Source organism: Anomaloglossus baeobatrachus, chromosome 6 (assembly GCF_048569485.1).
Source record: "Anomaloglossus baeobatrachus isolate aAnoBae1 chromosome 6, aAnoBae1.hap1, whole genome shotgun sequence".
NCBI lineage: Eukaryota > Metazoa > Chordata > Amphibia > Anura > Aromobatidae > Anomaloglossus > Anomaloglossus baeobatrachus.
Window position 1 is genome coordinate 290,715,907 of NC_134358.1, and position 15,682 is coordinate 290,731,588.

Consider the following 15,682-nt stretch of genomic DNA (forward strand, 5'->3'; position numbering starts at 1 on the left):
CCTCTATCATCCATCCATCCCTCCCTCTATCCCTCCATTCATCCCTCTATCATCCATCCCTCTATCCCTCCATTCATCCCTCCATTCATCCCTCTATCATCCATCCATCCCTCCCTCTATCCCTCCTTTCATCCCTCTATCCCTCCATTCATCCCTCCTTCTATCCCTCCATTCATCCCTCCATTCATCCCTCTATCATCCATCCATCCCTCCCTCTATCCCTCCATTCATCCCTCTATCATCCATCCATCCATCCCTCCCTCTATCCCACCTTTCATCCCTCTATCCCTCCATTCATCCCTCTATCATCCATCCATCCCTCCCTCTATCCCTCCATTCATCCCTCCATTCATCCCTCTATCATCCATCCATCCCTGCCTCTATCCCTCCATTCATCCCTCCCTCTATCCCTCCATTCATCCCTCTATCATCCATCCATCCCTCCCTCTATCCCTCCATTCATCCCTCTATCATCCATCCATCCCTCCCTCTATCCCTCCATTCATCCCTCTATCATCCATCCATCCCTCTATCCCTCCATTCATCCCTCTATCATCCATCCATCCCTCCCTCTATCCCTCCATTCATCCCTCTATCATCCATCCATCCCTGCCTCTATCCCTCCATTCATCCCTCCCTCTATCCCTCCAGTCATCCCTCTATCATCCATCCATCCCTGCCTCTATCCCTCCATTCATCCCTCCCTCTATCCCTCCATTCATCCCTCTATCATCCATCCATCCCTCCCTCTATCCCTCCATTCATCCCTCTATCATCCATCCATCCATCCCTCTATCCCTCCATTCATCCCTCTATCATCCATCCCTCCCTCTATCCCTCCATTCATCCCTCTATCATCCATCCATCCATCCATCCCTCTATCCCTCCATTCATCCCTCTATCATCCATGCATCCATCCCTCCCTCTATCCCTCCCTCCATTCATCCCTCTATCATCCATCCATCCCTCCCTCTATCCCTCCTTTCATCCCTCTATCCCTCCATTCATCCCTCCTTCTATCCCTCCATTCATCCCTCCATTCATCCCTCTATCATCCATCCATCCCTCCCTCTATCCCTCCATTCATCCCTCTATCATCCATCCATCCCTCCCTCTATCCCTCCTTTCATCCCTCTATCCCTCCATTCATCCCTCTATCATCCATCCATCCCTCCCTCTATCCCTCTATGAATCCCTCCATTCATCCCTCTATCATCCATCCATCCCTGCCTCTATCCCTCCATTCATGCCTCCCTCTATCCCTCCATTCATCCCTCTATCATCCATCCATCCCTCCCTCTATCCCTCCATTCATCCCTCTATCATCCATCCATCCATCCATCCCTCTATCCCTCCATTCATCCCTCTATCATCCATCCATCCCTCCCTCTATCCCTCCATTCATCCCTCTATCATCCATCCATCCCTGCCTCTATCCCTCCATTCATCCCTCCCTCTATCCCTCCAGTCATCCCTCTATCATCCATCCATCCCTGCCTCTATCCCTCCATTCATCCCTCCCTCTATCCCTCCATTCATCCCTCTATCATCCATCCATCCCTCCCTCTATCCCTCCATTCATCCCTCTATCATCCATCCATCCATCCCTCTATCCCTCCATTCATCCCTCTATCATCCATCCCTCCCTCTATCCCTCCATGCATCCCTCTATCATCCATCCATCCATCCATCCATCCCTCTATCCCTCCATTTATCCCTCTATCATCCATGCATCCATCCCTCCCTCTATCCCTCCCTCCATTCATCCCTCTATCATCCATCCATCCCTCCCTCTATCCCTCCTTTCATCCCTCTATCCCTCCATTCATCCCTCCTTCTATCCCTCCATTCATCCCTCCATTCATCCCTCTATCATCCATCCATCCCTCCCTCTATCCCTCCTTTCATCCCTCTATCCCTCCATTCATCCCTCTATCATCCATCCATCCCTCCCTCTATCCCTCCTTTCATCCCTCTATCCCTCCATTCATCCCTCTATCATCCATCCATCCCTCTATCCCTCCATTCATCCATCCCTCCATCCATCTTTGCAGCTGAATAATCTGCTTCTGGTGTCTCACCTGCAGTATAGAGGTCAAGATAACAAAATCTACCTATTGGTTTAATTACAGGCAGTAGCTCAGTGGTAAAGCTGCAATGAAACAATGAACTTACAGTTCCACGAGTTCGAGTCCCGGCCGCCCCGAAAATCCAGAGCCGATGATAATTTAATTTAATTTATTCACTTCACTGAGGGGAGGAGCCGGGACATCAGCTGTGAGCCGCGGGAGTGCGGGACAGACCTGATAAATCGTGCAAGTCCCGCAGAATCCGGGACGGTTGGGAGGTATGAAACAGGGCTATCAGGGTGCAGGTGTGCAGCAGAGCTGTGTGTATACAGTATATACTCTTTGGGCAGCAGAGTTCTGTGTGTATACAGCAGTGCTTTGTGTGTAGTAATGAAGTGTGCATGAAGGCAGCAAAGCTGTGTGTGCTGCTGTGTCTGTACATATGCAGCAGAGATGTGTGTTTTTGTGTGTCTGTACATATGCAGCAAAGATGTGTGCAACAGGGCTATCAGGGTGCAGGTGTGCAGCAGAGCTGTATGTATATAGTGTATACTCTTTGGGCAGCAGAGTTCTGTGTATATACAGCAGTGCTTTGTGTGTAGTAGTGCAGCGCGCATGAAGGCAGCAGGTCTGTACATATGTAGCAGAGAAGTGTGTTACAGTGCTATCAGGGTGTGTATGAAGCAGAGCTGTGTGAGTGTGTATATATGCATCAGAGCTGTGCGTGTGGCCCCCCTAGAGCCGTATGTGCACCCCCCCAAAACTGTATGGGCCCCCCAGAGTGCTATGATACCCATCCCAGTAATGTGTACGCCCCCATACCTGTTTGCCACTCCAGTAACATGTATGCCCCCCCAGTAATGTCTATGCCCCCTGCCCCTCCTGTAATGTATATATTGTAGCCCCCAGCCTCTCCTATGATGTATATACAGCAGTATCAGTGTGCACTTTGTATGGCCATGTCTGTTAGTGACAGCTGTCATGCAGCACAGCCACATGCCAAGGAGGAGCTGGAAGGAAACAAGCGGGAGCGGTGAGTGAGGCTGCTGGCGACTTCCCCATATTAATACCTCTAATGTGTCTGTGTGTGTCTGTATGTATGATGTGTATCTATGTATGTCAGTGTATATGTCTGTGTATAGGTTTGTCTGTTTATATGTATTTTAGTGAATTTGTTAAAAAATGTATTTGCAGTTTTACTACTTCTTGGCTGTCTTAACATTGGGATCATTAAAAAAAATGTGAGTAACTCTACTTTCTGTGTATATGTGACTGCTTTGAGTGATCCTGGACTGTATCTGTATTGTAGTACTGTAAATCTGAATGTGTCAGAACAGGATAAGATACAAGCTCATTGGATTTATATCTAAATGCTACAATTCACACTCTACTGTTATGGCTAAAAATGTTAAGATTATGGGGCCCCCAACAGATTTTCCACCCAGGGGCCCCCACCAACCTTAATCTGGCCCTGAGCACAGGGATAGCACATGTAGAACACACACATGGACATACTCACACACATATGTACCTTTATCGCGGACTGTACAAAATGTTTGTGTTTTGCATGGACATGTGAAAGAGGCCTTAGATAAAGTTGTATGTTAAACATATTTTTAACATTCTGATGCTATTTATTCTAATTTATCTGTCACTGTGTTTTTCAATAATCTTGAACAGTTGCACTTGCTGGCCACTGAACTTTATAATTCACTAGCCCTCCGTCTTCTCGATATTACTTTTTCACAGTCTGCTCAATAAAAGATAGAATTCCATCTTCATAGATCGGTATTGTTGCATTGTGCTTGTAAAAACAAGTAATTGTGTAATTTACTGCTTATTAATCCCTTACCAACATCCGCTCTACATGTACGGCGCAAGATGGATGGAGCAGATTCATGGGGTGAACCTGCCACACAACTGGCCAGGATCTGCTTCTAACAGCCGCGGATGGAGGAGAGCACCACCTGCGGCTGTTAACTTGTTAAATGGCAATAAAAACAATTTCCAAAAAACACTGACAGAATTGCAGTTTCTTTACAATTTCACACCACTTGATTTTTTTTTTTCCTGCTTTCTAGTACACTATGTGATAAAATAAATGGTGGAATTCAAAAGTACACCGTGCCAAAAACAAGCTCTCATAAATCTATGTGGACATAAAAATAAAAAAAGTTATTTTCCTCCCCTTGGCCATGTTGAGAAGGGGTTAAAGTTTGGAGTTGTTCTTGACATATTAACACCTTTTCTCTTAAGGGGGCTTTACACGGTAGCGATATCGCTAGCAATTTCTAGCGATAGTGACCGTGTAAGTACCCGCCCCCGTCGCGCATGCGATTGTTTGTGATCGCTGCCGTAGCGAAAATTATCGCTACGCAGCGTCACACATACTTACCTGGTCGGCGGCGTCGCTGTGACTGCCGAACAATCCCTCCTTCAAGGGGGAGGGACGTTCGGCATCACAGCGACGTCACCGCAACGTCACTAAGCGCCGGCCAATCAAAGCAGAGGGGCGGAGATGAGCAGGACGTAACATCCCGCCCACCTCCTTCCTTCCTCATTGGGGCCAGCGGCAGGTAAGGAGACGTTCCTCGCTCCTGCGGTGTCACACACAGCGATGTGTGCTGCCGCAGGAGCGATGAACCACAACGCTAAACAACCCTTACCGATTTTTTACTTTGGGACAACCTCTCCATGGTGAACGATTTTCACCATTTTTGAGGTCGCCTAAGGTCGCTGGTAAGTATTACACGCTGCGATATCGTTAAAGACGCCGGATGTGCGTCACTAACAACTTGACCCCGGCGACCAAACATTAACGATATCGTAGCGTGTAAAGCCCCCTTTAGTGGCTGATTGGAATTAGGAGGCAACAGTGCACGCCAGGTAATCTTAAAAGCAGTACTTACAAGCTTACTAGAAAAGAGCTTGTAAGCACGGCACATGTTCTACTATCTAGCAGTAGTAGACGGTATCCAAGACAACAAGTTATAAACAAAAGTGTTACTATTGCAAGAACGGATGAACCTTTTAATCAGCAGTAAACTGTAAAATTGCTTATATTTATAAGCACTAACCAACAACACCCATTTCTGAAGAATGGGAGTAACCTTAAAGAGATTATTCTACTCCTTTCTCAGAGTATAAAGCACAACTATCATGTCAGTTGCAGACAACAGGAAATATCAGTGTATGGTGTCTGCTGTAGTGGTTAGTTCAGATATTAAAAACCTTACCTGAATAATTTGGTAATTTCTGATGATGCATTCTATTTAATGAGGTATTCGTATCAAAGACATGCATGGCATATTTCCAGGATATGCCATAGATGTCTAATAAGTAGATTCTCCAATCTCCGGCTCAAATATGTTATATTCCACATAGTAAGTCAGCACAGTCTGAAAGAAGTCGGACACATATTGTGAGCCTCTCGCCATTGACGCCCATGGAAGTTTTAAGCAGAGCAAGTTTGGTAGGTTCTCCATTCTTCTAATCTCTTCATTGTATCTCAAGCTCGATGAGGCTGATGGCAATCTCTTCGCCTAGCAGAATAGGAGTCAGCAGGATACTTGTTCCTCTCTTAATAGAATGTATTACAGTCGCTCACATAGGATTGCCAAAACAGGATGTAACTGTTTTGACCTGTTAGCTTTTAAAAGGTTAAAGGGGTTTTTGGGAATAAAAAATTGAGTAAAGCGGGCACCCGCCCACGTCGGTGGCGCATAACGGGTTGATCGCTGCCGTAGCGAACAATATCGCTACGGCAGCGTCACGAGCAATTACCTGTTCACCGATGTCGCTGTGGCCGGCGAACCGCCTCCTTTAAGGGGGAGGTTTGTGCGGCGTCACAGCGGCGTCACTAAGCGGCCGCCCCATAGAAGAGGGTGGGCGGAGATGAGCGCCCGGAACATCCCGCCCACCTCCTTCATTCCTCATTGCCGGTGGCCGCAGGTACAATGTTGTTCCTCGTTCCTGCGGTGTCACACATAGCGATGTGTGTTGCCGCTGGAATGACAAAAAACCTGCGTTCCAAACGAGGAACGATTTTTTAAAAATGAACGGCGTGTACACGACGAACGATTTGACACCTTTTTGCGATCGTTACTGATCGCAAAAAGGTGTCACACACAACGACATCGCTAACAAGGCCGGATGTGCGTCACCAACACCGTGACCCCGACGATATCTCGTTAGCAATATCGTGTGTAAATGGGCCTTAAGAACTGAAAAGTTTTAATATAATAGCATAGCTTTTACCTGTTGCCCAGTTGGTTCCCACCAGCAGTGTCAGCCTGGGTTTCCAAGGGACCACCAGTGACATTGACTCTCGGGAGCCTCATGTATATATTATATGCATAATTAATTTATAATAAAAAATACTAGGTAGTTGTTGAGTTTATAATGCTGCCTTTGAACATAGTGATTCAAGTGTTTTGTGCCAACTAGTGCTCATATAGGAGGTGGCCCATAGGTCCACCAGGAGAGTCACCTGTTCCCTTATAGGCTAGACAGAGCTTGCCCAACAGTGCTGCAATGAAAATGTCACATCCATCATCCACATCATTTATCATGTCCTCTGTAGTGAAATTTGCATATACAGCATCTGAGTCTATTGTGGTCAAGTTAATGATGGACATGAATCACCGCAGGACTGGTGGGGTCCACTGAAGTGGGGGAGATTCACATGATAAGTAATGGTTATTTTACTATGTGAACACTTTAACAGCTCCTATGTGCACACAGCATCTTTTAGACGACAAGTTTTTCGTGAAACATCTTCTCTGACATCTTGTCAGACGTCCTCTGAGGCATTATTTTTACATTCTATACAGTGCCTTGTGAAGTATTCGGGCCCCCTTGAATTTTTCAATCTTTTCCCACATTTCAGGCTTCAAACATAAAGAAAAAATTTTTTTAATGTTATGGTGAAGAATCAACAACAAGTGGGACACAATTGTGAAGTTGAACGAAATGTATTGCTTATTTTAAATTTTTGTAAAAAATAAAAAACTGAAAAGTGGGGCGTGCAATATTATTCGGCCCCTTTATTTTCAGTGCAGCAAACTCACTCCAGAAGTTCATTGAGGATCTCTGAATGATCCAATGTTGTCCTAAATGACTGATGATGATAAATATCCTGTGTGTAATCAAGTCTCCGTATAAATGCACCTGCTCTGTGATAGTCTCCGTGTTCTGTTTAAAGCATCATGAAGACCAAGGAACACAACAGGCAGATCCGTGATACTGTTGTGGAGAAGTTTAAAGCCGGATTTGGTTACAAAAAGATTTCCAAAACTTTAAACATCCCAAGGAGCACTGTGCAAGCGATCATATTGAAATGTAAGGAGTATGATACCACTGCAAATCTACCAAGACCCGGCCATCCATCCAAACTTTCATCTCAAACAAGGAGAAGACTGATCAGAGATGCAGCCAAGAGGCCCATGATCACTCTGGATGAACTGCAGAGATCTACAGCTGAGGTGGGAGAGTCTGACCATAGGACAACAATCAGTCGTACACTGTAGTGATGTATCGGTCGCGAACAATCCGACACAAAGATCCAGCTCCCTGCTGTGACTGACAGGAGCCGGATTTCCAGTGAGACCCACTAAATTCTCTAAACGGCTCATTTTGCTGCTGAAACCCCGCCCACCCATGGCTAAACCTCACCCTCTCAACAATCTAATTGGTCCCTTGTAAGTGGGTGGGGTTTAGCTGCGGCTGGGCGGGGTTTCATTGGCGTTACTATAATCTTAAATATGTGTTCACATGGAGTGAACACATATTTAATAGGGAGCCAAGAACGATCCGAATGAGCCCACTCTTTTTGGTGAGCAGAGCCATGGGAACCGTATCACCAAAAAGAGCCGGACTGCCCATCACTAGTACACTGCACAAATCTGGCCTTTATCGAAGAGTAGAAAGGAGAAATGCATTTCTTAAATCCATAAAAAGTGTTGTTTAAAGTTTGCAACAAGCCACCTGGGAGACACACCAAACATGTGGAAGAAGGTGCTCTGGTCAGATGTAACCAAAATCAAACTATTTGGGCACAATTCCAAACGATATGTTAGGCATAAAAGCAACATAGCTCATCACCCTGAACACACCATCCCCACTGTCAAACATAGTGGTGGCAGCATCATGGTTTGGGCCTGTTTTTCTTCAGCAGGGACAGGGAAGATGGTTAAAATTGATGGGAAGATGCATGGAGCCAAATACAGGACCATTCTTGAAGAAAACCTGTTGGAGTCTGCAAAAGACCTGAGACTGGGACGGAAATTTGTCTTCCAACCAGACAATGATCCCAAACATAAAGCAAAATCTACAATGGAATGGTTCACAAATAAACGTATCCAGGTGTTAGAATGGCCAAGTCACAGTCCAGACCTGAATCCAATCAAGAATCCGTGGAAAGAGCTGAAAACTGCTGTTCACAAACGCTCTCCATCCAACCTCACTCAGCTCGAGCTGTTTGCAAAGGAAGAATGGGCAAGAATTTCAGTCTCTCGATGTGCAAAACTGATAGACACATACCCCAAGCGACTTGCAGCTGTAATAGCAGCAAAAGGTGGCGCTACAAAGTATTAACTTAAAGGGGACGATTAATATTGCACGCCCCACTTTTAAGGGGTTTTTTTACAAAAATTTAAAATAAGCAATAAATATCGTTCAACTTCACAAATGTGTCCCACTTGTTTTGATTCTTCACCATAACATTAAAATTTTTATCTTCATGTTTGAAGCCTGAAATATGGGAAAAGGTTGAAAAATTCAAGGGGGCCAAATACTTTCGCAAGGCACTGTATATAAGATAGTAGCGGTTTCCAAACAGAAGTCTGGTCACTTTATTTTAGCCTTTTTGCAGCCTCAAGCAGTTAAAAAAGTGACAAAAGAAGAAACATATGCACAGCAAGTTTCTGTTTACACCTCAAAGTTGCTTAGAGATAAGTAACATTTTTGTATTTATTCATTAATGAAGTTGCTTACCTCGACTTCTTGACAGTAAAAAATGTCTGATTATCTGAACCATAACAAGTCCGATTGAAATGAGTGACAATAAATGATATATTCTCCATTGAGTAGAGGCAAGAAACCTGAAAAAATAAAAAAAATATTAAAATCACACTTTTTGCTGTAAATATCGTATATAATGCATACATCGTGAGAACGGCAGCAGCCCTGTTCAATCAATGAGGTAAGCCTTCCTATCCGGCAGTGTCCAGCAGCCATCTCTTTTGCCAGACACAATAGTACACTATGCTATTAAGCTAAAAAGATGCAAATAGGCTCATCAGAGAGGAAGAGAACAGGACCTCTAGTGCCACCTATTGGAGTTAGCAATCCTAAAAATCAATTTAGGGACTTTAGACCAGAGTCAATTTAAAGGTACTTGTCACAGGACTTAGGAGTACTTTGCACGCTGCGACATCACTACTGCGATATCGTCGGGGTCAAATCGAAAGTGACGCACATCCGGCGCCGGTAACGACGTCGCAACGTGTAAAGCCTAGATGCGCCGATAAACGATCGCAAAAGCGTCGAAAATCGGTGTTCTGTGTAGTGTCGGTCATTTTCATAATATCGCACCAATAGGAGATACGATGTTGTTCCTCATTCCTGCGGCAGCAAACATCACTGTGTGTGAAGCCGCAGGAGCGAGGAACATCTCCTTACCTGCCTTCACCGGCTATGCGGAAGGAAGGAGGTAGGCGGGATGTTTACGTCCCGCTCATCTCTGCCCCTCCGCTTCTATTGGCCGCCTGCCGTGTGTCGTCGCTGTGACGCCACAAGACCCGCACCCTTAGGAAGGAGGCGGGTCACCGGCCAGAGCGACGTCGCAGGGCAGGTAAGTGCGTGTGAAGCTGCCGTAGCAATAATGTTCGCTACGGCAGCTATCACAAGATATCGCATGTGCGATGGGGTCGGGGACTATCGCGCTCGGCATCGCTAGCCGATGCTAGCGATGTCGCAGCGTGCAAATTACCCCTTAGGATAAAAGCCAGGCCAGACACTACATTTACAGACAAGTGTTTCTAAGTGTTTGCCCCTCATCAGTGCAAAGTAATAGTAGTGGCTGGCTGAGTGCGAGGTGCTTGATATGAGATAGATAGGGCAAAGCTTTGGCTTGTAGATAGCACCAAGTCAATAATCTGCATATTAATAATTCCTAGGGGAACATTCAATGGCCTATAAGTTTTACTATGCTCACTTGGTGCACTCTTCAAGGAGAAACTTTACCCCTTAGGGCTCGTGCGCACGTTGCGTAATTGCATGCATTTACGCTGCGTATAGCACTGCAGTGTAAATGCATGCGTCCTGCGTCCCCTGCACAGTCTATGTAGATTGTGCATGATACGTGCGCATGATGCTTTTATGAACGCAGCGATTTGGGTGCTAAAATTTTGACCCAAATCCGTGCGTTCATAAAATGAGCATGCCAATTAATTTGTGCGCTTTGGATGCAGCTCCCACTCTGTCTATGGGAGAGGCAGCATCCTGAGCGCATGAAATCGGCTTTTTTCGTACAGAAAAACTGCATCCATTACGCAATGTTTCTGCAGCGATTTGATGCGCACATGTGCTGTCAAATCACTGCAGAATTTTCAGCAGTTACGTGCGCATGAGCCCTTAGACTAGCTAAAAAAAACAGACACGGGGCCCATCTGAATCCTGTTTTTTTGGGAACCATAAAGAAACCCCAGATGGAGTCAAAGACACAGATAAGATGATAACCCAACCTAAAGGCCCCTTTTACACACTGCAACATCGCTGTAACGTCACCGGTTTTGTGAAGTAATAGTGACCTCCCCAGCGACATTGCAGTGTGGGACACGCATCAGCGACCTGGCCCTTGCTGTGAAGTTGCTGATCGCTACAAATCTTTCAGGACCATTTTTTGGTCCTTTGTTTCCCGCTGAGCAGCATGCATGTGTTTGACACCATTACATTGACTTTGTTAGCGACTTCCCTTTCAAATAGCTGCTTTAACACGTCCCCAATGACCAGCTAGGTCGTTCTGCAGGTCCGGATCGCTGTTGCGTCGTTGGTAAGGTCTGCCTGTTTGACAGCTCACCAGCGACTCACCAGAGACTTTGTAGCGATCCCGACCAGGTTGGGATCGCTGGTGGGATCGCTAGAAAGTCTTAGTGTGTAAAGGGGCCTTAAGACTGCCTAATCAAATAAATATCATAAGGTGACCCCATTATGGACCCTTTTTATGAGCCAAAGCTGCTGAACTGGTCTGTGTTTAGATTTTGGGTGTCTGGGTATAAGGCTGCTTTCACACATCCGTTTTTTTCCTGTGCGGCACAACCCGGTGCTTTGCAGAAAAAACGCAACCGTTTTTTTTTGCCGCCGGTTGCGTTTTTTTGCTTAGACTTACATTAGTGCCGTATTGTGCCGCATGGGCTTGCGTTCCGTCTGGTTTTTGCAGCATGCGGCAGATTTAGCCGATGCGGCGGCCGGATGGAACGTTGCCTGGCACGTTTTTTTGTCCGGCAAAAAAAAAACGCATCGCGCCGCAGCCGGTCGATGCGGCGCAATTTGCAATGCATGCCTATGGACGCCGCATGCGGCGTCCTGCGGCAAAAACCACATCCGGCAGCTGCATGCGTTTTTTCCACTGCGCATGCTCATTAGCCTGCCGCAAGCGGCAAAAACCGGACGGGCCCCATGTTAAAAACGTATGCAAAGGATGCGATTTTCTCGCCGCATCCGTTGCACAGGTTTTAGAGACGGATTGGCCGCCTCTGCTAAAACCGGATGTGTGAAAGCAGCCTAAACAAGAATGTTTCCATTCATTGACAGCAAGCAGGTGCCTTGGAAATAGTGAGCAATTCATATAGAAAGCACATTAAAAGTCTGCACAATAGTGAAGGTTTATTTACTTAAAACTTGAAATGACTTTAATCTGCCGAATATTTACTTGTCTAAGTACAATAACGCTCAGTGAAAAAGTATCTGGTTCCCTGGTATCTTTCATGTATTGCCCTTAATGGCTGGGTGTTAACCTACCAGCAGGATATTGAAGCTTATAATTACTGAGAAAGTCCCATAAACACTGCTGAAATGCTTATTTTATCAATCTGCAAAGCTAATAGCCATACAAAGTAAATAACTAGTCAAACAGTGTTATCATGCCCACGTCATCATAGATAGGGCATGGTATTATGGCAGAGGCTACTGTTTCCCCAATCCATAGAACAAATGCAGGGAGAATAATACAGATCAGTGGTGTAAAAGTCATAACCGAGTCCAGTAAGAACACCATGGACGGCTGTGACCGGGATGGGACACCACTGATCCCCCTCTTCTTTAACAGTACCACAAATTCAGTGGAAAAAATCTGCTGGGTGGAACTGCAGCAAAATCTACAACGAATCAGCAACAAAATCCGAACAAGTAACGCATGAATTTGTTGTGAATTACTGCGTCTGCAAATCAAAGAATGAAAGCTGAGGTGAAAATCTGCAGCCAAAATTAACATGATCCAGATTCATATTGCTGGTCAAATTCTCAATACATTTATTTTCACAATGTTTATTTCAGATTTATTATACTGTAAAAATCCTCTCAGAATATTCACAGCATATGAGTCCCGTGTGAACAAACCCTAGCGGTAATGATTACCTGTCCACAGCCCTCTATAGTAAGGACACATTCACACATTGCATAGGTTTGTGTTTTTGTGCTGTACTTTTAGGGCACGGACACAGGTTGGGTATTTGGTGAGGTTTTTACCTCAGTACTTGTCAGCCAAAACCAGGAGCGGAACAATCAGAGGAAAAGTATAAAGACATGTGCACATGTAGAGTATTTGGATAGTTTTTACTTCAGTATTTATAAGCCAAGGCCAGGAGTGGGACAATGAGAGGAAAAGTATTATAGAAACACATGCACATGTTAGTGAGTTTTTACCTCAGTATTTAGTGAGTTTTTACCTCATTATTTGGTGAGGTTTTTTTTACCTCAGTATTTGATGCTTTTTTACCTCAGTATTTGATGAGTTTTTACCTCAGTGTTTGGTGAGTTTGTATCTCAGTATTTGGTGAGTTTTTACCTCATTATTTGGTGAGGTTTTTTTTACCTCAGTATTTGATGCTTTTTTTACCTCAGTATTTGTAATCCAAAACAAGGAGTTGGTCAAAAATGCAGAAGTGGTGCCCGTGTTTCTGTTAGGCCGGAGTCACACTTGCGAGTGAGTCACACGGGTCTTGCATCGCATCACCCGGCACGGCCACACACTCTCCTGACAAGAGCGTCCCAGCTGCATTGAAATACATGCAGCTTACCCGCTCCTGTTAGGAGAGTGTGCGGCCGTGCCGGGTGATGCGATGCAAGACCCGTTTGAGCCATTCGCAAGTGTAACTCCGGCCTAAGGCTACTTTCACACATCCGGTTTGAGCACTGCGGCTCAATCCGGCTGTGCAAGCTATGCAAAGGATGCGGCGAAAACACCGCATCCTTTGCATAAGTTTTTACATGCGGCCCGTCCGTTTTTTTCCGGTTGCGGCATGCTACTGAGCATGCGCAGTGGAAGAAACCGCATGCGGCGGCCGGATGCGTTTTTTTCCGCATCGCGCCGCATCCGGCGTCCATAGGCATGCATTGAAAAATGCGCCGCAGCGGCCGGATGCGGCGCGATGCGTTTTTTTTTTGCCGGAGCAAAAAACGTTGCAGGCAACGTTTCATCCGGCCGCGGCATCGGCTAAATCTGCCGCATGCGGCAAAAACCGGACCGACCGCAAGCCCATGCGGCACAATACGGCACTAATGTAAGTCTATGCAAAAAAAAACGCAACCGGCTGGAAAAAAAACGGTTGCGGTTTTTCTGCAGAGCGCCGTATTGTGCCGCAGAGCAAATACCAGATGTGTGAAAGTAGCCTTACAGAAACACGGGCACCACTTCTGCATTTTTGACCAACTTCTGGTGTTGGCTTACAAATACTGAGGTATGAAAGTCAACATATACTAAGGTAAAAAAACTTACCAAACACTGAGGTAAAAACTTGCCAAATGCAGAGGTAAAAACTCACTAAATACTCAAAATGTGCACATGGCCTCAGGCATCAAAAACGCAGCATCTTACAGTTCCAGCAAAGTGGAAGGGATTTATAGAAATCTTCTACTCACTAGGCTTCTCTTTTACCCTGCGTAAACTAACCTTTGGTGTGTTTTTTAACCCCTTCACCCAGGGCAACTTTCCTTTTTTCATTTTTTGCTCTCCTTCTTCCGAGAGCCATAACTTTTTTATTTTTCCGTCAATCTTGCCATGTGAGGGCTTAATTTTTGTGGGACGAGTTGAATGTTGGAATGAGTCAATTAGTTTTACCATACAGTGTACTGGAAAATGGGAAAAAAAATTCAAAGTGCGGTGAAATTTCAAAAGAAGTCCAATTGCACAATGGTTTTTGGGATATTTATCCAACGTGTTCAATATATGATAAAAAATGATGTGTCAGGTTGGTACGAGTTCGTAGATACCAAGTATGCGTATTTTTACTTTCATCTAAAGGGTTAAAAAAATTCTGAAGTTTGTCAAAAAAACGAGTAGCGCTTTTGGCGCCATTTTCTGAGACCCATAGCGTTCTCATTTTTTAGGGTATGCGGCTCAGTGACTGCTTATTTTTGCGTCTTGAGTTAATGTTTTTTATAATACCATTTTTGAGTAGAAGCTATGCTTGATCACGTGTTATTGCATTTCAACAAATTTTTGCGGCAACCAAAAAACTTAATTTTGGCGTTTGGAATTTTTTTCTCACCACGTAGTGTACCAATCAGATTAATTGATTTAGATATATTGGACATTTCTCAATGTGGCGATACAAAATATGTGTATATTTTTATTTTTTTAACTTTTATGTTCAATGGTGCGAATAGGGTGTGATTTGAACTTTTAGGTTTTTTTATTTTGTCATAAAACTTTTTTTTCCCATTTTTTAGTTATTTTACTAGTTCCCCTAGGAGACTTTATTGATCCACTGTCTGATCGCTTGTGCATTTGTGTTGATCAGAGATGCACAGCTCTAATCAGCAAAAATGCAGTGTTCCTTTAAGAGCCGCCGCTCAGTCGGCTCTTACAGGAAGTACATCATGGTCACTACAGGGGTCATCACATGACCCTGAGCTACCATGACAACCATCGGCTCCCCGTGGTCACATCATGGATCCTCCGATGGCGACGGGAAACGGTGCAATCCCCACCACAGCTATTTAAATTGTGCTGTCACGTTTTGACAGTGCGATCTATGTGGCAAGCAGGTGTGGGTGGATCACGGATCCACCTGCGCCTCTTAAGGCCCCGTCACACGCAACGACATATCTAACGATATATCGCCGGGCTCACGGATTCCGTGACACACATCCGGCATCGTTAGCGACGTCGTTGCGTGTGGCACCAACGAACGACCGTTAAGGATGGAAAATACTCATCAAATCGTCCATCGTTGACACGTCGTTCATTTTCAAAAAATCGTTGATTGTTGAGATCGCAGGTTGTTCGTCGTTCCCGAGGCAGCACACATCACTATGTGTGACACCTCGGGAACGATAAACTACAGCTTACCTGCGGCCGCCGGCAATAAGGAAAGAAGGAGGTGGGCGGGATG

At 45.2% G+C, this 15,682-nt stretch overlaps 1 protein-coding gene across 1 annotated transcript in view; it reads right to left on the reverse strand.

Moving 5' to 3' along the window:
* RETREG1 (reticulophagy regulator 1) overlaps positions 1 to 15,682 on the reverse strand; it is a 175,334-nt gene that overhangs the window by 146,960 nt on the left and 12,692 nt on the right. The window contains exon 2 of the mRNA XM_075314875.1: positions 9,063 to 9,169. Within this exon, the coding sequence (XP_075170990.1) occupies positions 9,063 to 9,169 (107 nt within the window). The remainder of the gene's footprint in view (positions 1 to 9,062; positions 9,170 to 15,682) is intronic.